General features: G+C 32.0%; 1 protein-coding gene across 9 annotated transcripts in view; it reads left to right on the plus strand.

The window, feature by feature from the left end:
- Fas1 (fasciclin 1 Fas1 domain-containing) overlaps positions 1-21,850 on the plus strand; it is a 62,361-nt gene extending 40,511 nt beyond the window's left edge. For 5 of the 9 annotated variants that reach the window (XM_017609358.1, XM_017609357.1, XM_017609359.1 and 2 more), the window contains exons 9-16: positions 2,335-2,343; positions 8,609-8,617; positions 11,760-11,911; positions 13,347-13,437; positions 13,791-14,011; positions 14,081-14,243; positions 14,305-14,455; positions 17,267-18,487. In XM_017609358.1, coding sequence (XP_017464847.1) covers positions 2,335-2,343; positions 8,609-8,617; positions 11,760-11,911; positions 13,347-13,437; positions 13,791-14,011; positions 14,081-14,243; positions 14,305-14,455; positions 17,267-17,481 — 1,011 coding nt within the window. In that variant the 3' untranslated portion in view covers positions 17,482-18,487. Of the gene's footprint in view, positions 1-2,334; positions 2,344-8,608; positions 8,618-11,759; positions 11,912-13,346; positions 13,438-13,790; positions 14,012-14,080; positions 14,244-14,304; positions 14,456-17,266; positions 18,488-21,505 lie in introns of those variants that run through there. The other 4 variants (XM_017609365.1, XM_017609363.1, XM_017609362.1 and 1 more) reach the window with 4 other exon arrangements.
- The last annotated feature ends 2,304 nt before the right edge of the window (positions 21,851-24,154 follow it).

Raw genomic sequence — 24,154 nt, forward strand, 5'->3', positions numbered from 1 at the left:
TAACATAAACAAATGAAACAATCAAAATCAGAAAAAAAATCTCAAACCAAGAAAACAAACCAAACAAAAATATTTGAATAAAAAAAACCCCATAGTCTGATTTTACCTCGAACTTGAATTAGCAAATTTGCGATTTTTAATTCGTTTTCGGTTTGATGTAAAATCAAAAGCAAAATTTTATTTTAAAATAATTTTTAAAATATAAATTTTATTTTAAAAAAATTTTGGGTGCGATGTAAGTATACAAACTAATAAACGTTGTACTTTTGTTATGAATAAAAACAATTTTATATTCAATCACTCGAAATATCACCCCACCGGCCATAGTCATCGATTAGTTGAATAGTCAAAATGTCACTTTCGCCCACCACTTTATAATGCGATGCTCATCATAAATTAATTGGATTCTATAGACTTGAATTGATAATTTCAATAGAATATTCAAAATTGTGCTTTTCTAAATTTGGTATAGTTAGAAGGGTTGCACTGACAAAAGTGGAATCGTGTTCTCCATTATTCGCGCATTTCATAACTTCGAAGCATTTTATTTGTGAACACTTTAAAACATCTTTGTATAAAAAATCACAGCGCACATGCATACATACATACATGCATGTATAACCTAGAGTACTTCCAGAATCCATATACCTATACATAGCAAAAATATTACTTTAAATAAAAATCACTTTAATAAATAAATCGAAATGGCTTTGACGTACAGATTAGGGTTGTTAATTTTTTCGCTTTTTACGATCCCGGGATTTTCGGGAGCCCGTTATCACAATCCCGGGATCCCGGGGTAGAATATAAATATGGGTACCAAATGAAAGAGGAAATTTCTTTAGAATAAAAAAAAATATCAAAATCTGTTGAATTCACAAGGACGAATAGCTAATTATTTAAGCTGATAAAGTTAGAAGGAACAAATTTGACGATTTTAACGAGTTTATACATATAAGTCCTTAACATATAATTTTTTCAAAAACAAATATTGCGAAATTTCAAGAATAAATTTTTAAAAAGACATTTTCAATACTACCCGTCCTTATGCAGCAAATATTCAACCTCTTTAAATTCTAAAAAATTTCTTCTTTAATTTAATACCCATAATTCTTCTCTAAGCACATTTCACTGAATTTTTAAATTATTTTTGAATTACTGACGTCAGAGTGAAAAAAAAACTAAAGACGCAATTTTAGTATATTTGGCCCGCAGTTTCACGAAAGTATTGGTTTTTGTGTGTAAAATTTACTATCGCACGGTGTAATGAGCTGGACCTTCATAAAAAATTTTAATTATTAAATAAAAAAAAAAGAAAAATAGCCAACACTGGTCAAGAAAATTACTTTCTATTATTGCCAGCAGTGCAATTTACAAATCCCAAAAATCACGGGATTATTAGCCAAGAATCCCGGGATTTTTGGGACCTAAAAAGGCCGGGATCCCGGCATCACGGGATAAACATTCCTAGTACAGATGTACACCTCTCATCAAGACATTTACATGCATAATTCCTTTCATACATACATACAAAGAGATATAAAACTGTCTCATGAAATCATCAGATGACTTCCAACTGATCATATAGCAATGCACATTCTCAGTTACATACGGATGTAATATTCATCAAAATTACACAGTCCACATTACAAACGTATGCATATTTATTCATTTAATGACATAACAAAAAATTGGAGGAGCTACTATACGCTTTTTTTTTGATTTCTTTTTCATTTCAAAATTCATTAGTTCTATTCAGTAAAGAAGTTTAGGTTCCTGCTCACTTTAATTCGCTAGTAATTTAATCCATTGAACTTTCACTGTATCCGCTTTTGTACTTTAAGTTTACCTTTCGATTTCTATAATTTCCTTTGCACTGCTGGTTTTTATTTGCTTTGCAATTGGCAACATGCTTTGTGCTTTAACTATAGAATTTCTATTTATTTTAGCTAAGAAAAAACTATTTTGCGTATTCATGATTTCATTATTTTTATGAATTTGTGCATTACGTCCATTTCGTTATCAGACAAATGAAATGAAATGAAAAAAAATAATAAAATCCCATTAACTCTATCAGCCTTGTACAAATACAAATCGAGCATTGCCATTTCATGTAACTACTTTATAAATTCTACATACATAAATATTTAGTTCATCATTTGTTTGATGTGATTGTTGTGATTGAGCAGAAAACGATATTGACTACTGTATTTTCTTTGTACTCTTCTCTGCCGAATGTTCTTCGTTTTGTTTTTGGTTTTTATTTGTGCCGTTTTTTGTTTCTGTTATATATGCAACGCGCCGGAAACTCATTCAACTATTCAAACATTTTAGTCCTTTAAGGTAAATAATTCAAACAATAAACATTTATGTACATATGTATGTAAATGCAAAAGCCACTCAAAAACATTCACGCATACGAAACAAACAAACAAACAAACATACATATGTTATACGAGTACCTATTTAATATACTGCAAGTTTTAGATAAAAACGTTTCTAATAATAGTACATACATACATATGTACATTGAATACTTCATGCATAAATACATAAGCAAGATACAAAAAAATTTATGCACCAGGTTGAACTGCGCTTGCATTGAATATGTTTGTAATGCATGCAAATAATAAAACTCAAAAAAAAAAAAAAAGCTTTTCGTTTTTTCTTTACGCGCCTACAAAGTTAGAACCATGCAAATTTTTAATAAAAAAAAATTAATCAATCTGCATACATAGATACATATCTAGATATGTGCATATTTATATTTCGTTTCATAACCACATCGAGTAGAACGTTCAGGGCCTGCTTTAGGCAGTGTCTCATTGCACCCGTTGCACCACCCTCCGCTGACCACTAGATTTCACTAAGTTTTTTAGCGACACACAGTGATTTCGCTGAAACTTGTCATGTGCTGTAATCTTCCTTAGGAATCTCCAAACGCGCCTAAACTGTCTAGTCGATATGGCGCCGATTTAAGAATTTCTATGGAAATGTACCGTTCGTAGAGAAGGGGTGTGTAGCCCAGTAAAATTAGATAAATTTGGTAGGAAAATTGAAAAAATTTGTTACAGCGATTTTTTGATGCAATTTATTTATATTTGACACGTAGATCATGGATCCACAGTCTTGCCCCTAAATTTCATTTGGCCCTCTTGGATTATATTTTTTTGGGGTTTTTTGCGATTTGCAAGTTTATTTTTAATTTTTCGTAAAAAATTGCTAAATACAAATATGGAGAGAATTTAATTTAAAAATAACATTTTTTATTGTAAAAAATTGGCAAATTCGCCATTTTTGACAATTTCTGTTGAATATATATATACATATATGTATTTTTCGTAAAAATGTTATTTTTAAAAATCCTTCTATACAACAAATGCGGGAAATGAAATTCTCTTCATATTTGTATTTAAAAATTTTTTACGAAAAAATGCAAAATAAGCTTGAACACCTAAAAACCTAAAAAAATATAATCCAAGATGGCTGAATGTTGCCAAAGGAAATTTAGGGGCTACACTGTGAATCCATGATCTACGTGGCAAATAGAAGTAAACTGCATCATTTACTGCGCTATGTGAGTAAATGATGTAAAATTTAAGACCAACCGGTTTTTTTATCAAATGTAACTATGCATTTTTTCCACCTGCCTCCATATAGACGAAACACTGTGCGACGTAAGCGGACGGCCTTGTTTCCCCTGCTCTAAGAGTGCCGCTATTCAAATTTCTTCCGTAGTAAAGTACTTAGTAGCAGTCTTAGATAGTCAACTTTTATGGAAGCCTCCATAAATACAAAATACATCCAAACCCTTAGCAGCAGTCTGTAAACAGTTCTTTGGTAAAACATAGGGTCCGTCACCTAATTCTATGGGAAGCTATGCATCTGTGGTCAAGTGGAGTAGGCTATCAACCATTAGCGTGGGAAATCGCTTTAAAGAACGTGAGTGCAAAAATGTAAAAATATTTCGCCAATTTCCATCAGTTATTTTGACTGAAAAGTGGAGTTGGCAGCTTTTAAAATTTTATTTATTTTATGACTAGTTTGTGGTCCGAAAAAATTTTCCAACGAAAGCATGGTCTTTCTTCCCAGGAGTTTTCCATATTACAGGCTTATTGAGTAGTGCCAAGAAATAAAATAAATACTTTTTTAGATAATAATTATTAGACATCTTTTAGACAAAAGGCTCAAAATTATTGGAGAGTTTTAAACACAAATTTCGAAACCATTTTGCATCTGAAAACAGTGTACAGAATTTCATACACTTAAGTTTTTAGCTTAATTGTTAGAGTTGCAGCTTCGTTTAATTAAATCGTTGAAGCATGACAAATAATGTAGAAATCCTACAAGGAACACAATTTTGCATGCCAAGTTGCATTATGTTCATCGCTTCATGGAATAAATACATACGTATAGGTTAGAATATATACCAACAAAGCAGAACACAAGCGATTATAAGATATACATTAACACTACAAACAAAGAAAATGTGATAAAAAAACATATTTTTAATTATTTCCCGGAGATAGACATTACAAATCAACATAGATCTTAAAATCTTAATACTCCCACATTTACAGTGCGGCCTTGATACAAAACCAAAGTAGTTTTTTATTGATCAAAGCTGTACTTGGAAAAGTTGAAATTGTTAAAAGTTATAATTATATAATTATAAGTATAAATATTCGATTTAGAAGGCAGTTACTCCGTTACTTGTCCTTTGTTTGTCGAAACACGCTTAAGACTTTTTTCAAAATTCAGGTGATATCGGGGGCCATTCTCTCAGAAATCATTGATTTCGTCTAATCTGGATGGATTTCAGTAACGGAGATTTTCTCGACAGTGCCAAACCAGGTTTTTAGATTAAAATCTTTTCTACAGATAATCTATTCTGACGCTTAATAGATCTTCTTACCAGTATTCTTCCCAAAATAGGATCTGCACAAGCCCTAGAATACAACAGTTAATAACTTCTGGAACAGATTCTCTTAACAATGGTTATCTCACGTAGTGTCTGGAATGGCCCTACGACGAAATATATTAACAATCCTGTTACTTGCAAGTTTTTTCTGACAAGCGTTTTCTTTATACTGACACGACAAGCTCTGACAAGTGACAACCATACAATAATAAACTACCAATAAACTACCTTTCTCCAAAGATTAGCATACAAGAACTTATCAGAGATTTTCATTTTTGCTGCTTATCTGGGTACGATTTCCAATTATTGTATAATACTATACCTACATATCGTCGTTTAAACTACAAAACCTCGTACCGTTGTACTACAAATCCGCGTATTTGACATTTTTTGCCAAAAATTGGATTTGCTCACACAAGCTCTTGAGCATTTTTTTTAATTAGACTTTTAAATCATAAGATTGCATTCAAAATAAGAAAACGAAGAAATAAAAGTATAATGTGCGCGTGGTTTTTATTATAAAATGAAAAGAATAATTACGATGAAGTCTTCTTTAATAGTCTATACTTCATGTATTTTTAATAAAAATAGTGCGAGTGAAATATTATTACATTGGTACAAATATGGGAAGGAAAATACTCCGATTTATGGTTTTAATATTGTCAAAGTGACAAGGCCGTTGATAATACTCACAATTTATGAAACTTCAAAATGTTTTATTATCCGTCAAAAGTTGTTTATTGAAACTACATTCTTTTTTGTATCACGTTACATACTACAATGTAAATGATTAAATTTTCGGAAAAAGTAATTGTTTAGTTTTTATTCATAGGACCCAGTGGAAGAAAAACATTTTTGTTGCCCAATGGAGGTGAAAAAACGGATAAACACAAAAGAACATTTTTAATGCAAAGATAATCGCAATTTAGGACTACACTGTAAATTAAAATAGGAAATTCCGAATAAAACGAAAAAAGCGGCAATTTAGATTTACAGTAAAGGATCTCTTCAGAACAATGCATTCGTGGCTAGCTAAAATTTTAGTATAGACTTTGTTCTGAAATGCAGGAAAAGGCATATAAAGAATTTCTTCAGGAAGTGAGTGTATATACACTGAGCAAAAAGTACAATTACTTTTTCAGCCAAGTTATTGTTTTTTTTTCATGTTAAGTAAACCGATTGTAAGAAATGTGATTCAAGTTGAACATTTGAAAACAAATTTTAATGTCTGGCTGTAGCTAAACGTGTAGAGGAGCTTACTGTTATTTGTTTGCTTCAGGCAGAATCGAGTACGAATACCGTCAGCGGCAAACACAACATTTTTATATTTTTTCCTGTTTTTTTTTTTTTGTTTTTCATGATTACTAAACAGCATCTGTGAAGTGCAGAACCAAATCAAACGACGAAGAAAATTAATTCGACTTCAACGTTTGCGGATAAACTTGCAGAGCGGCTGTAGCTGAGTGGGCAGAGCTGCTTGCTGTTATGTACTAACTTTCTTCCCGTCAGAGGCTAAAATGATAATACCAATTTTTGTTTTATATCTCTGAATTATGAAAAGGTATCTGTTTAGTGCAGAACATACACGTATTCAAACGAAAAAATCGCCAAACAAATGTTTGGTTAATGTGAATAATATTGTGGCTAATATTACCAAATCATTGTTGAAAATATCAACCAAGGCATTGTTAAAAATAATAATAATAGATTGGCGCTTACACATATGTTAGTGTTTGGCCGAGCTTCTCCTCCGATTTGTGACGTGCGCCTTGATGTTGTCACACAAAGCAGAGGGCCCTACAGTTTTACGCCGACTCCGTACGGCGATTGTATTTTTATGAGAAGCTGTTTTTCATGGCTGAAATACACTCGGAGGTTTGCCATTGCCTGCCGAAGGACGACCGCTGTTAAGAAAAAACCTTTTTTTCTATATTTTTTGCGATGTTGCTTTGGCCAGGGTTTGAACCCAGGTGCTCCGGAGTGGAAGCGCGCCCTGCTTACCACTACACCACAGCGGCCACAGTGGCATTGTTAATATTAACCAAAAATTACGTTGATTCCTTTTCAAGTTTGAGCTTGGTAATATGTATTAACCAATTTTCGGTTGATTTTTCTCTCAGTGTATTAAATATGCGTTGCTTAAAAAGCAGTCACAGCGCGGAAGATTATATTATCAATTTTCCTATTATGTGATCAACAGCGGTTACAGTTATGTCGACAATTTTAGATATTTGACCAGCAGTCAGGCACTCAATTTGAATACATAATTCTGGTAGAGTGGTTCAGATAGTTTAACGTAATCTTATTTTCTAAGGGTTTGCTTTTCATTTTTGCCAATGCACTATGGGAAATTTGATGGATTTTTTGGCAAAAATTAATTATGGCTAAACAAGTACATAACTGAATTTAAAAAAAAATATATTTATATATATCTTAACCCTCAACGGCCGATGGGTCTAAAATCGTCACTTTTTATTTTGTGGTTTTATTAAAAAAAATTTAGTAATATATATATTTTTTTAATATTCGTGTGAAGTTAGTTATAAAAACTATTTATATCATTGCCATTTTTGAAAAGTCTTTACAAATCATACTAGTATCAATTGAAAACCCGAAGGTCTCAGTTTCTTTACTAGCCTACTGAAAATTCAGAGGGAGCAACCTTTTCATTAAAAATATTATAAACAGTCTATCCGTTTCTGCTCTTTATTGAGTTTTCCTCCCACTAATTATGTATCTACAAAACAAAAACAAAAAAATCATGTCATACAACATTTTTTATCAAAGGATCAGAAAAATATTACAATGATCAAACACTCAACTGTTGAGTTTATCAAAAAGTATACAATAACGCGTAGTGAGCAGCTGCGCCTTCTGAACTTACCCAATATTTCACTCACAAGTGCATACATAAATAAAGTGCTGTTCAATATCCCTTTATTAGATAACAAAAACTAGAACCTAATTACAATACATGGGAAAGTGGACTTGTTTTTGACAGAAAAACGGTGAAATAATAAAAAAAATATTACTACTTTTTTCTGTCCGAATGGATTGGTTAGGGCTGATCTTGTCTTGATTTTTTAAGGTTGATCTACATCTCAACGAGTCAGAGACCACTTCAATGCATGTACGTACGTATGTATGCATGTAAGAATGTGAAACTTTAAATTTCCCTTAATTAAAATGTGCATTCTGCATCTGCCGATTTGCATGCAACCAAGGAAACATCCATCTTAGCATAACTTAAAATGTTGAATAACGCAACACACAGACCTACAACATACATATAAAAAGTTTGAATGTTGAACGAAACATTTAGGATAGATACCCCCCAAGTGCCTTAACACGAATACATTGCACGCAATACTATAGACCTACATACATATCTACCACAACTACATTCATACATAAATATGGCATTTGCAAATGTTTAGAACCCAAGTAAAAACAAAAAAAAAAATAAAAAATAAATTAATTGAATTTCAATTGATTATTTAATTTTATTAACGTTGTCGGCAACTCGTACGCTGATGGCGCTGATCACTTTGTGCAACGACCTTGAACCTCTAAATGTTTCTGTCGCTGCTCTGCTTGCTCTGTCGTTTGACACAAAATCCAAAACACAACCAATATCAAAACCAAATCATTACCACAACAACAATTCGCAAATTCGCAATCGCGTAGTTGATGAACGTAAGTATGTACGAGATTTGCAAGAAAAAAAATTAAATATAATAAAAATTTAAAACAAGTCTATAAATAAATCGTATGCTTGAAGTTAATGAACAATATTAATAAAAATCAAATTTATATTCAAAGAATGTACTGAATTTAAGTGTGCAAAATTGTTTCTTGTCAAAATGTCCAGTGATGCGTCTTTATCTTAATTAACTGTTATATAGATAAAAAACAAATTCTAATGTATGAACACAAATTAAATTTTAAATTTGCAATATTTTTTGGTTTTACTAAATAAATACTCAAGATGCTGCTTTCTAAACCATATCAAGTGCTTTGAATACAAAATATGACTAGCACTAGGAAAAACTGAATTTAAACTTTTTTTAATATGAAGTACGGCTGTCACTTAAAGGATTTCCACTAAATGCCAGTCTCCGCAAATAAATCTTTTAGTAGCCTCACACTTTGAACTGCGACTTCCGAACTTTCTTATTACCGATTTGATCCACAGCACAACTACATTTTTTTTAAATAATATTAAATAACTACGAGGGAATTTTGATAAGACAGTGACTTTTTGAACAAAAGCTTTTTATTTTTAAACATAGTCTCCTTTTCCCAACATAATAATAATAATAATAATAATAATAAATTTAATTTTTTTTTGTTTGTATCGCTTACAAATTGTGGCCCGATTTTCCGCCATCGCTTGTCAAATTTGATTTGGACACAAATCGGTTTTGGCGTTGTGTCATCTTTAGTGTTATTTTCCATTCTTTATCGGCTTTCTTTGGTTCACATTCACATCGATAAGTTCACTGCTTTGACTGTTCCTTCGCCTGTGATGTATTGAGAAAATATTCGTGATAAATATGATATATGTATCTGCTCAGTGGTGATGACTATTTAGCCAGAGTGACCTAACGCATTTTCAGCCTCGATCATTCAGTATTACTCCATAGATTTTATCAACGATTTAGGGCTTGGCGACCTCTGTTGGCCACTTCTCAAACCTGACTAGACCCATTAAATACTCGTACATAACATACATATAAACTGGACATACTTGTTGACTAGTGGCTTTCGTTGCAGGGTACAAAAGCCAAAACGTTAACAAAATAATATAAGTAGTGTATTTATATGCAATTCTTGGTTCGTTCGGAATGTATAGTAATGTCTTCCAAAGACTTCTGAAACTATGGCGCGAGTTTTTCCACCACAAGAAAGTATAGTAACACAAACAGCTGATAGAGTGTGAAGAACTCTAAACGTCATGAGACCTCTTTGTGTTTTGGTGAAGGAACTTAGAATAATTTAGACTAAAATTTGGAGATGAAAATAATTCCATTAATCTTGTTTTTGGGGTCCACTTACACTCAAACTTATTCACATAATATACTCATTCTATACGTTTTGTCATAAGAAACATACCTTGTTAGATTTATTACTATAGTATTTATGTAATTTAAATGAAGCTTCGACTCAGCGATGCATTAATTATATGGCCAATTTGTTGGCCAAGAAATAAAAAAAATTAATTTTTGAAAAAAAAAATATACACATATATATATACTATATATAGGAAAAGACTCACCAGGTTTTTCGCGCCCGATATGCTGAAGGTGATCTAAAAATAATAACTAAAAAGCATACCCGTAATAACACCAACACCATTGTACAAAACACTAAAACATACTAGTACTGAGTTTGCAAAACCCTTGCAGGGTGCACATATTACAAGGTAAAAATCGGGTTTTCGTATGGGACCGATTTGCAAACCGTTCAATCCGTGCACCGTGCAAGGGCTTTGCAAGACTCTGAGAATACCCCTACTATGCTTTCACTAGATACTAGATAGACTTCGGGGTACGGAAGCAGATCGCTCAAAGTCTGTAGCAGACATCTACAAAGTACATTGATATTTTGGAAAATTTCCTAGATTCCTTATACTACAGAAGAAAACATTGGCTCGCACAAGACACGGGTCCTAAACATTAGGCTTCTACGACGAAATAAAAATTGTTGCATTGCACTTATCCTTCCCTCTGGACTGCCCTCCTTAATTTAAAGATAAGGATGCTGGGTTTAAGGCAGGGGTGCTCAGCAAATTTAACATACTGAGCCAAACGGCAACAGCCAAGTGATATTGTCGTGAGCCAGCTGAGCTTCACGGTGGGCACCCCTGGTTTAAGGATAAATGGTTTAGAAATCAGCAAGAAATGTAAAGTGCATCCTTAATTTCCAACATTTTTAAACAATATATTATTTAACACAAAGGTAAAACCAAAAAGTAAAAGATTTCATTAAACATATTCTTAAAAATACTTTCTATGCTACAGACAATAGTGTAAAAAAAACTTGAATGATAATAAACTCACAATTACCAAATTCCTAGCATTAAGTCCTAATCCTCATAAGCTACAGCACGTCAACTTTAGCTACCTACATCCATATACATATATCACTTGCACCTATAAATATTTAACTGTCATGAACGAGTATATATGTATGTACATACTTATGTACTAGTAAATACATGAATATACAAAAATCTCCCATATGTTTGCATCTCAGAATATTTATCATCTTCTCAGAGCCTCATATCAAGTACTGTTAATTTCTAAAAATTTATAAAAAAAAAAAAAATTTTATTGAATATGTTTCAAATTATGCAAATTTGTACTTGTTACTTATTTGTTTTATTAACTACTATCGAACTTCTTTTTAAGTATTAACTACAAATCTTGCTATTATATATTTTATATTCCTAGATGTCTATTTTATGTAATTTCAAACAAATGTACATATATAGTATGTACCTATTTACATACATACATAAACATTTATAACTGTACAATTTTGTATAAAAAATTCACAAACTTCATAACTTTAATAATTGGTTTATACATGTAAATACCTTAAATCTACTATACTTATACATACATATGTATATGCAACTATACCAATATAATCCGTTGTCTAGGATCTATGCTTGCTAGTGCCTATAATATACATACTAACATATATATAGATATATTAACATGTACCTATTTATAAACATGTAGATATATTGTCAATATGCATTTTATTCCCCAACAAAAAAGTCTCTATGTATTGATCCATAACAAATTTTTATAAACGTTTTTCCCCACAGGACAATGAAAACGGTGCTCTACGCAAATTTTATGACGTAATTATGGATAATGGCGGTGAGGTGCTAACCGATATTAGCAACTTGGGTGAAATTACTATTCTGGCTCCGAGCAATGATGCTTGGGAGGCAAAGGAAGTACAAAATGTTATAAGGTAATACAATTATTTTCTAATACATAGCATACTGTGCGACATTTTGAGCGTTCTGTTCATATAACCTGAAAGACAAAAATATAGTGAAATAAAATAAGCACTTACAGGTCCATTCTGTGCTGGTAACAAAAATTTTGTAACTAGCTAATAAAGTTCCTGTCAAATTTTTGAATCCTTTTCGCGGTCCGTGCACTCTTGTAACCGGTAAATTTTGTTGCCATTTCTCATAAGTGGGGTAAAAAAAAATATTGTCCCGTGAAATATGCAATAGCAAAATTTTCACAAATCTTCATAGCTGAATTGCTGAATATTTTGACTGCATTACCAACGTACCTAGAATCGCAGTGACAAGAAGTGGTAACATTTTTTGGTAATCAAACTTTACGGTTACGAAATTATCTGTAACGTGCAAAATAGACCTGTTAATGTGCAGGCAGACGTGGCAATCTTTTAGAAATTTTTACTTAAAATTTTAATTTTTATAATTGAAATTTCTTTCAATTTTAATATTTTATTGTTTTTAAAAGAAAATTATAAATTTTTGATTTTCATTTAATTTTTTGAAAACAAGAAAAATTTATATTTTTTTATTTCATTTAATTTCTAAAGATTTATTTAAATGTTTTTTCTTCATTTATTTAATTTGTTTTTCTTTTGTTAATTTAATTTTCTTTTAATATTTAGATTTTATTGTTTAAAATAGAAAATTGTATGTTTTATTTCATTGGGGGTATTCTCTGAGTCCTGCAAGTCCTTCCACGTATGGCACAGCTTTGCAAAGCGTACAATCCGTGCACCGTGCAATGGCTTTACACGACTCAGAGAATACCGCTATTGAATTTTTATGATCTTAATTTCTTCTCTTTTGATACATTTTTTTCTAATTTGGTTTTTAGATTATATTGTATTGTATTATATTAAGAAGAGCTTTTCTATTTCATTTAAGTTTTAAAAATATTTTTATTTATTTGTGCTTTGTTTTCGTTTTATTTTTTTTAATCTAATATTCGTTTATTTTTTAGTTTTTCTTGTTTTAAAAAATATGTGTGCATTTTTTAATTTAATTTAATTAAAAAAAACTTATTCCAATAGTCGAACAGCTTGTCGTTAAGACCTCTGCGATAGCAGATCTTTAAATAAGTCTTTCGAAAAACAGAATTAACAATTGTCTTATTAAAGTATCCGAAAGACTGTGGGTAATTGAAAGCCAGTTGCCAGAATTATTCTGTTATCCGAAATCTAAGTCAAAACCTAAGGATAAAACTAAGACTTGGATCAAGATAAATAAATATTTGCAAATCCTTTTAGTATGAAACGAACTAGAATGTAATTTGTTTATTTCTTATCAATCTTCCTTTCTATTTTTCAGTATTTGTCGTGCAGTATATTTTTGTTGAATAATGTAGCTAAGCTAAGTGCCTTCCTTTCTTTTTAGAAATCGTGAGAAACTCCGTGCTATCCTGAATATGCATATTATCAAGGACAAATTGAATGTGGAGCGCATTCGTCAGAAAAATGCGAATATTGTAAGAAAAATATTTTAAAATAATACATACGAGGGTAGTGCCAAAAGTACTCGACATAAGTTATCTTTGAACAGTACTACTTCACTCTCAGTAAAAAAATGGCTGGGTGGTAAAAGAATTGCCAACAATAAAGAGGTAGAGTCTGCGGCGAAGGAAAATTTTAAAGAGCTTGGCGGTTCCTGCTATAAACAAGGGTATCGAAGCTATTGATAATCGTTGGTGAAAATGTATCTAGCTAAAGGAATAAACATTTTTTTCTTTGTCAAGTCGTGTACTTTTGAGACCGCCTTCGTGCTGTATAATTGCATAACATATTGAAAGGAACAGTTTTACATTGTCGTCTCTCCTTACAGATTGCTCAAGTGCCCACCGTTAACAATCGCTCATTTTTGTATTTTAATATCAACGATGAAAATGGCGAAGAAGTAATCACCGTTGAAGGTGGTGGCGTAAACGCTACAATTCTACAAGCGGATGTGGCCCAAACTAACGGTTACGTACATATTATTGATAAGGTTTTGGGCGTCCCATACACCACGGTGCTGGGCAAACTCGAAACAGATCCTATGATGAGGTAAAATTAATATGAAGACACACATCATTTTTAGTTACTAAATAAAAATAAATTATATTTCTTTTCCAGCGATACCTTCAAGCTCGGTCAATTCTCTTCATTCAACAATCAGCTGAACAATACTCAACGTCGTTTCACATATTTCGTGCCGCGTGACAAGGGTTGGCAAAAAACTAAACTGGACTATCCCTCGACACACAAAAAACTCTTCATGGAAGACTTTTCCTATCACGTAAGACCATTTTTTCTAAGCGGCACATTCACATACATATTTCAATCAATCACTTTTTTAGTCCAAGTCAATTCTGGAACGTCACTTGGTGATTGCCGATAATGTGTACACAATGAAGGACTTGGTAGCCATGACAGCTGAGTCGGGCGACTCAATTTTACTGCCCACCTACAGAGATTCGTTAAGGGTGAAAGTAGAGGAAGAATCTGGACGTAAGTATTTGGCGAATATAGAAATAAAAAATTAAAAACAAATTTTTAACAGAGTGCATGTCAGTAGACTAATATTTTTTTTTAAAGATTATATAGTTCGGATTGCTGCAAATTTATTTCGTACTAATATGTGTTAATCCAATTCTCTTCATTTCGTTAAAAAAAAAAAACAATATTGCTTTATTTGCTTACGTGAAGATCTTCACGATGAATATGCTTCACATGAGTGGACTGGTGAGTGATGGCACCAATGAAAATTTCCATTAGAAAATCACTCATCTAGATATAGTACTTAAAATATAGTTATTAAAGGTTTTGTATTAATACTCGTATGTTCATCATTTGCGCATCTTTATGCATACATTTAGTGCATTTATAATATTTATTTTCGTTTTTAACACGGAGGAAACTCAATTTGTAAAGAGAAAGTTTAGAGACCTTTAAGTTCCATAGAATTTCCAGAAAATTACGACAACATTATTATATAGCTAATCTCTGAACACCAGGAGAGGACAGTGAGCCTGTTCCCAGGTGACTAGTCCGTAGTAAGCTAAGGGCAGGACACTGGCTGAGGATACGTCTCGCCTTTTGTTCAGCGAATTTTTTCTAAAACTATTATTAACTAATTCTCTGCAGGTGATTAGGATAGCGCACCGCTTTGCTGACATTTATTTTATTTTTTTATACAAAAATAATAAATATTTATCTAATAAACAAAAGGAAAATTATAAATACTAGGAATCAAAAGGGTGCGCTATTCAAATGACGAGCAGTGTATTTTTTATATGCACATTAGATCGTACTGGAAAGAAAAGTTCGCCATACACCCGTGGATCCAAAGTACTTTTGCAAGGCGATTTCCAAATTTCTTTAGCCGAAGGTAGCGGTCTGCTTTTACATTTTTCGTATATATATATCGATATTCTTGTCTCGAGGAGCCAACTTTTTTGTTCTAAAGTTCGTTGACCCTAATTCCCTGTTCTAATGCCTACCCACCAGATTTAACCCGAGCTCCTACCACCCTAACGTACCACCCTAATGTTAGTAAATAAAAGCTCGCCAAACATTATTAAACTTTTGCTAAGTAAGTGTTCGACTTGGAGGAAAATTTGCTTTTTTTTCTTTACCGAACATATGGGTCGCTTTTTTTTCAATTTGTCGTAACACCTTCAGCGTTTACAATCGAATCTTGAGATGTTCTTGCTTCAATGAGCATTTTTTTTTCGCTGCAAAGTTCATTGTCCTCAATACCCGGTTCTAGTACTTACCCAACAAATCTCAGTTCTTATCACCTTAATGTAACACCCTATTGTCAGTAAATTAAGGCTCACCAATAATCATTAAGCTTTAGCTAAAAAAAATGTTAAATATTCCAGTAAAACTATCTTATAAATTTTTGTTATTGGCGAACGTATGTAGGTGTCCCAAAAAATTTAATAAAGTGACCCCTACGTTCGGCAAACAATTTTTTTTTCGTAGATCTTATTGTACTAATGCTTCAAATTGAAACATATTGAATTAAAATTGAATTGAATTGAAATTGCCTTGCAAAAGTACTTTAGATTTAGGCATGCACCGCGATTTGTTTTTTTTTTTTTGATTGCTTCTAAGCTGGTACGGTCTAATGTACATGTGACAATAAAATGCAATTTTTATCTTACCAAATTTTTCTGCCTCTATCTTTATTTTAGTTAAAATAATTTTTTTTTCTGTGGTATAGATTTTTTTTATTTTTAGAAAATATATCGGTTCATCTCTTTTCGATCACTTCATCACATTTTACCCTCATTCTTTTAAAGGGATAAGGTAGCACTTTATAGAAAAAAAAATGTGGCATACATACGCTTTTCAAGTCTCTAATAAACAGGGACCGAGAACAAAAGTCATGATCGAAACTAAATGTCGTTCTCGTAGTTTGTTCATAAGAACGCTTCAAAACCAAAACAAAACTGTGTACAAAATGGTCGAGAGCAACCTCAATGAGAATTATGTAAAAAAAAAAAAATGCGAACAATACTTTCGGTAAAAGAAGAGAGTAAAATGGGAACAAAAGTCTGCGGAACGTTTTGGGAGAGAATTGAACGCGACCAAAAGTATAAAGAACTTTCTCGATAAGTCGAAGCGAGAACAAAATTTTTCACATAGGGGTCAATAGTTTGAAATATTTGAATATTAAAATTAATCAAAAAGCACTGAAAGATAATTATGCGAATAAAGTCAACGAAAGACTTAAGACGCAAACTTTTTTATTTTTATTGTTTTTTTTTTTTTGTTGCACATAAAATTAAAAATTGTTCTTTAAATGGACAGTTAACCCTTATAATAAACAATTTGGAAGTAGAAATGATCCAGATTTCTTCTGGCTTAGAATTAACAATCGTGGTTCTCACTGAAACGATCATTCATCCCAACACGCAGACGCCAGTCGCATTCATAACGTTAACTTCTCAAAACTTTTGTTTTCGGTTTGTTCTCTAGCAGAACGTTCCCCAGACTTTTGTTCTTTTTTGGTCCTCCCTTAAAAGGTTCTCGATAATTTCGTTATCATTCTGTTCTTCTTGAGAACGTTCACGAGAGTTGGGTTTTTCTCATTTTGTTCTTTACGGGAACGTTCCCGAAACTTTGGTTCTCATTTAAAAGGCTCTCAATACTTTTTGTTGCCGTTTGGTTCTTTTGTAGGAACGTTCTTGACATTACATTTTATTTCAGCGCGTTCTCGGTGCCTGCTAATAAATCATTTCATTTTGCAACTTTCCGAAGTGTAAATTTTTTATTACAAAACAAAAAAACGAAAAATTCTCTCACTTTCAGGTTATGTGATCACTTGGAACTTCAAGAAGATCAATGTCTACCGGCCGGATGTTGAGTGTACCAACGGCATAATACACGTCATCGACTATCCCATGCTGGAGGAGCGGGATGTCGTCGTCAACGGAGGTAGCTATCCGTTAGACACTAACTTGTGCATTCTCTTCACAAATACCCTCATGATAGCAATAGCGCAATTTATTTTCTTAAATAATTAATTATGTGTATAAACTAAATTACAAAAGCAAAAAAAAAACACAAAAGCAGAAAAAACAACTCATTTCAAATGAAAACAAAAAACGAATGCAAAACATTCAGCAAGTGAACATACATTCACATCCAAATCAAAAATTCATAGCCAGCAAAATGACCATCACACATCCGATCACCATATTTGCCTGCCACATATGTACATATGTACATACATACATAAATGCATATGTAATGTAACATAGAGATCACCAATCGCCCGACACATCATTAAGCATACGCATTGATAATAAGCAGAAAAATAAATAAAAATAAAAATAAAAATAAAAATAATAACAAAACTATCAAATTTCGCAACTGCCGATCGGCCATTCATTCGACAATGCGCGCACCGCACCGTTCAACAACTTTGAATGCAAACCCCCATTCACCCACGGATGATCTTGTAATTGAGAAGAGAACCAAATTTGAATCCAAAAAATAAAAATAAAAAATCATTACACAGCGAAACGAAATTCACATGTATGTAAATAACTTGTGACCAAAGAAGAATTGCATTAATCGTTGTGTTTGCGCATTGGCGCCTAGTTAATGCGAACGTCATTTACAACAAATCATGCATATGCATACCATATACTACATAATTAACGATACGCATTAAGTTTGTTTGTATGTATAAAAATTGGTATTATCCTTATGCTATACTTTGCTCTTATTCCTTTTTTATTTTTTATTTTTTTTCTATTTTAAGTTTACACCTTAGTAGTTTGTATGTATTTAATTGCCCTTATTATCCATCTGTCTACGTTTACTTTTACAGCACAGAACGCCTATAAGTATGCAATGCCTTCTGTGCTAAGCGTTATCACTGTAAAATAGCAATGAATGATAATTATTGACTTGTATGTGCTAGCTAAAGTTAAAATGTGTACGAATTTGTATTTTGTAATTTTGTATATTTGCTACTTTTGTTACTCAGTTTAAGCATACAAGTGTTTATTTTTTCATGGTACTTTTTAGTCACATACTTACGTACATACATACATACATAAGTAATAATGTATGTATAATTACTTTTAGTTTGAATTGGTTTCTTTAAAATAAAATTCAAAGAAAAAATTAAAAAAAAAATCGTAGTTTTCCATTTGAATCTTATATTAGTTTTTAATTAATTAATTAGTTTTCATATCAGTGGTTATTTATTTGTTACAATTTTCATTTAACAAACCAGCTAAACATCTATAATATTCTTAAGAAGTATCAAATCGCATCTGAAAGTGAGTAAAAAAGCAATATTTTTTTCAAAAGAACTATTAAAAACTATCAAAAAAACTATCTACAGCTTAAATGCATTCGATGTGCTTTTGAATATGAGTATAGTAGGCTGCATGTTTTCTTCATTCTAATGCCGGATTTCCAGTGTGTATTAAATGAAACAATTTTCATGAAAAACAAAGGGCTTTAACAAATTCCCTTTAGCATTGCGCCAATAAATTTGGTCACCAACAGCTCTATTCCCATGTCAATGCCAAAACCAATCACAAGGCTATTGAAGGGATGCCATATTTCAATCGATTCAATCGAAGATCGATTAATCTAGTCCTTCTGATTCGATGTTAGAAAAACTAAAAAATTTTAAAGGAAGTCTCTTGAAGTTAACTCAAAACTCCAAAAAATTTCATGAAAATTTTGCAATCCTTATTTATCCCTTTAAAAAAAAAAATATTATGCTGTTTTGTAGCCCATTGGATAGTAAAGTGCATGTTTAAATATGCTAGGCGATTCTTTTTCACATCTTTCAAATTTTGCATACGTTATATGAAGAAATTTAGCAAAAGAAATTTACAAAAATCAGTTATACAAAAATTCTAAGGGCTACAGTACTCCATACTAAAATTTTTTCTAAAAATAGTTATTAAAAAAATTTTAAAATCTCCATTTTTTCAAAAAAAAAAAAATATGTACGTATGCTTTTTTAATATGTTAATACGGTTAATTTTTAAGTAAAACATAACATATTTTTAAACATTTTTTTTTATTTCGATCTGCATCTAAAACTGTTAGGTGATCATAAATCGGAATAGAGCTGTTAGGTCGCTTTCAGAATTCGGCATGGAATAATGGAAACTACACTAGCTTCCCACTTTTTCATTCTTACGCGAGTCCGATATTCGTGATAAGGCAAAGGTACCCCAAGTCCATATCCAAAGGATAATACATACACCATATTATCGTAAGCATGAAAGCTGTATGTATGTTGTATTAGTTATGCTAAACTTTTATAATTTTTCATATCGCATTTTTCATATAGGAAAAATTAAGGCAACCATAATCATACATACATACCTAAATATTTCGATATTCATTTTCATCATTTGATGTGCATTATGTATAGTCATATATGCATTGATAAAATATATAAATTAAAATACTTGTATACATATGTATAAAAAACTTAACTGCCGAAATCCATAGACAATTTTAGTCAAAAATTGGCTAAGATTTGCTTTAAAAAAAATAGGCACACGAAAAGTTGCGCTGAGGTATTGACTCATCCTGCTGTATTAACTCATCTACATCATTGCCATTTTCATACATATATACATACACATGCATTGAGATAAATTAAAAGAAATCGAAGTTGACATAAAGTTCAACATTTCTGAAAAACCAGCCATAGATAAATATTTTAGGTATTTTCTTAAAAAAAAAAAGCAAAAGTCTCAAACAGTGACCCAGACGAGAAATTTTGTTTAAGAACGTTAATACTAAAACACCTTCCTAGCTCCTCAATCAGCTGAGTCGAAGTATCCAAACGATTTTGATGCGTCTCAATTTGCGTTGAAGTATACAGAGCTGTGCTTTTAAAGGCTCATTCAGATAATTTTCCTTGAACACCAGAAAGCCTAACGAGGTTTAATATGCCTTAGCACTTTAAGGAAGAGCTTGCTGGCCTCTCATAATAGTCCGATCGTTGGCAAGTTCAAGATTTTTTCTCCTGGAGAGTTCGTTTATAAGTAAAGGGATCCGCACACCACCTTTTTGTAAGGTTAAGTTCTCCTTGGACGATTTCGCAGATAATCCAGGCTCTCTGCCACACCACGCGAATGTGGGCGAGTGCTAGACTGCCTCTCATAATAGGTATTGAAACGAGTTGAAGTAGGAGCCCTCCGTCCTGCTTCAACAACACCGGACAGATGCCATCTTGCTACCTTGTACCGTTCGAAATAATCCAGCATCCATCGTACTGTGAGATGGTATATCAGGCTTTTAGTCAGCTTGCAGTCCGCTGAAGAGTTGTCTGAACGCACGGAACACCGTATCAATCGGGGTGGGAATGGCATCCGGAAAGTGCCTTTTTAATCTCCTTATTGTATTTTGTTAGACTGACTGAGTACTCACCGCAGTTCACTGTGCGCTTTGGAACCTAAATATCTATTCTCGCTATTTGCTTCCTTGATAACTCAGCTCTAATTTTTGAATTGAATCAAACAATCATATTCAAAGATATACATAGATATCTTATAAACAAAAGACATAATGATTTACCTACACACACACACCTACATACATATTTACATGCATACAGTATAATGCACACTCATTGTAAAAACTCGCCCTGCCTGTATATTTGTTGAGTGAAACATAATTTAAAAATGTATCGTAAAACGGTAGTTGTTAGTGTCTAACTAATTTGCTAGTAGTAACAGAACATAAGCATACTTGAAATAACGCCTAACAAAACATTTGTATGTAGTTTACCAAAACGCCAAACAGCATACATTACTACGTACTAAATACTATATATATTTTTAGTGTCACACATCATGCAATGAAAAGTTTATCAACTACATAAAATAACAACCAAAACAAAAAATAACCAAAAATACCAATGATAGTTATGACATACATACATACATAAATATTAAAAAAGAGCAAAAACAAAAAAGACCTCTTTATTATCGCCCTACAACCATACCAAACGATCAATAATGAACGATACTATGCCGTATATACCTTATATATTTATAGGTTAGGCATTAAACCTAGCAACCTTCAACAACTACACTACATACAGACATTATGTAGACAAAGCGCAGATCTAGATATGTACATATCTGCATTGATGTGTGTTGACCATAATTCTCAGATCACATTCCGATACTGTTCAACATTGTTATTGATTACGTTAACGACTACGATTTTGAATTCTTCTAACTATTTACTACCACTACTACCATTATTGTATGGTATTTTAGTGAAATTTTAATTACAGTTTGTTCAAGTACATTATACTATTTAATAAGTGAAAAGATATATATAAATAAACCAAGCGAAAATGATTGAAATTTGAATTCAAAAAGTAATTAGTTTAGTATAAAACTGAAACAAAAAATATAAAAATAAAACAAATACATATAAAATTTTTAGCTAAATAGATTGAAAAATAATATAATCATGCATATTTAAGTAGCTAACAAAAATTTAATAAAATGAGTTAATAAAAAATAAGTATTCACATACATGCATCATACTACATGGTGAAATTTCATGTTGGTGTGCATTAAAATTTGCTGTAGACTAAACTATTTTGGGCTAATTAAAGTGTAAGAGGGTGTATGGTAAGCTTGCCTTGTAAATGTAACATTTGTGAAACATAAATTAACTCATTATTAATTAAACTCACACACACACACACACTAGCATTCTTAAGTAAACTTTATTATATAAAACAGAAAAGTAAATGCAGCCCAAGGACAAAGAATTCCCATCCCCAATTGCAATATAAATGCATTATGATTTAATAAAAACTTTTAAGTCTGTTAAAATTTAATTATATAGCTAAATTAGGGGTATTCAGACTACAGAAAATCCCGATCTGGGGATCTGTAAATATCGAAAGTTACAGATAATAAAAACGAAAATTTGACGTCACTAATGGAGCTATCGACATTTACCTCGTGTCCTTATGAACTAAACTTACAATGAAAATTTAGGAACGAAGCGACGATAAAAAAGACTATGCCAACGGGAATGGGCCGGAATCACGCAAACGGAACCTAAAACAATCAGCCTTGAAAATAGATTTAAAGCTCATCAGCTTATCTAACATATTTGATAGCTTTGTACGTTCTGAAAGCCGTTAGGCCCTCAATCATCATCAATAGCATGATATTAACTGATTCGCTGGGATAACCTAAAAATCAAAGTCTACCAGAGTATTGAGGAGATTAGATTTGCGCTTAATTTCCTTTTTGTTACCGAAAAAGGTTTTAATAAATCATCAAAAAGGTCCGAAACGTTCAAATAACCATTCGAAGCAGGACTCAATGAACATTTAAAATTGATTTGAAAAAATTAGTCATAAAACACTTCTAATATTTACTTTTTGAAGATATCTAGGAAGTTTTTCAGCATCCCGTCTTAGAAGTAAAGCTCCGAAAGGTAAATCTTTATTTATGACCCGTGTTTATAAGGATCTTTGATTCCGGTTATTTTTAATTAAAATTGTTTAAGTATTTACATACTGATATAATCACCTTCCAAGTAGGGACAAGAATTTCGATACGATACGTTACTATATCGATACTTTTGGCATTCGATACCGATATTTTCTACCCGACAGTATTTTTTGGAATCGACTACCAGAACCCTAGTATTGTACCGAATGTCATAAACTCACATTACAAAGAAAACGTGATTAACAATTCTTCCCGATATAATTGTACTATATTTGAGATTGGATGTGGCGGGATTTGAACCCGCGGCCTCGGTGCTTCAAGTCAATACCTCAATCTCTACGTGTAATAGTAATAATAGATTGGCGCTTACACAATATATGTATTAGTATTTGGCCGAGCTTCTCCTCCGATTTGTCGCGTGCGCAAAGGGAGTCCCTACACTTTTACGTCGACTCGAATGACGATTATGTTTTTATGAGAAGCTGGGCATGAATCACGTAACTTTGAAACGATAGTCGTTCAAACGATACTGACAAAACGATGTTATCAAAACACTGATTTATGCATGTGTGTTGCTGTTACGTGTTACTGTTACTGTTACGTGAAGAAAAACTGGAATCGAGTTGACGATATCGCACAAACGATCAAACAATTTTTGATTTTTATGAAGCAAGACAATCTCGACACGATATCGTTCAGACGATTTTCGTCATACGTGATTCATGCCCTGTTTTTCTTGGCAGAAATACACTCGGTGGTTTGCGCACATCTAACCAATACACCACAGCGGCCTACATACGAGACCTATATTCAGATGATTGTTTTTGGTTTTTGGTATCGATATTTGGAATATCGAGCCTTTTTATTTCGAGTATTAAAGGGTATTTTTAAAGCTTTGCTTTAAATGAGTACCATATTGATAAAAGATGACTATAATTTGAGAAACTAAAATTCCATTTTTAAAATTTTTATTGGTGCACTCGAAATTCATTCCAAAGAATGAAGAAAGAAATATATATAAATATGTACAGTATCGGTCATATCTATAGCACGCCATTTCGAAGTGATATTGTGTGCAACTTATGTTTATTTGTTTATTTTTGAGAATTTTCAATTAAAATACAGTTCTTTCTCTAACAAACCCCATATAAACCCAAGTTTAACAATTTTTAGAAAACTTCAAAAAAGTGCCTATATTTCAAACTTTTTTCTCGCAAGT

The sequence above is a fragment of the Rhagoletis zephyria genome, unplaced genomic scaffold, assembly GCF_001687245.7.
Source record: "Rhagoletis zephyria isolate East Lansing unplaced genomic scaffold, Rhagoletis_zephyria_1.1 Rzeph_scaffold_00221, whole genome shotgun sequence".
NCBI classification, from domain to species: Eukaryota; Metazoa; Arthropoda; class Insecta; order Diptera; family Tephritidae; genus Rhagoletis; species Rhagoletis zephyria.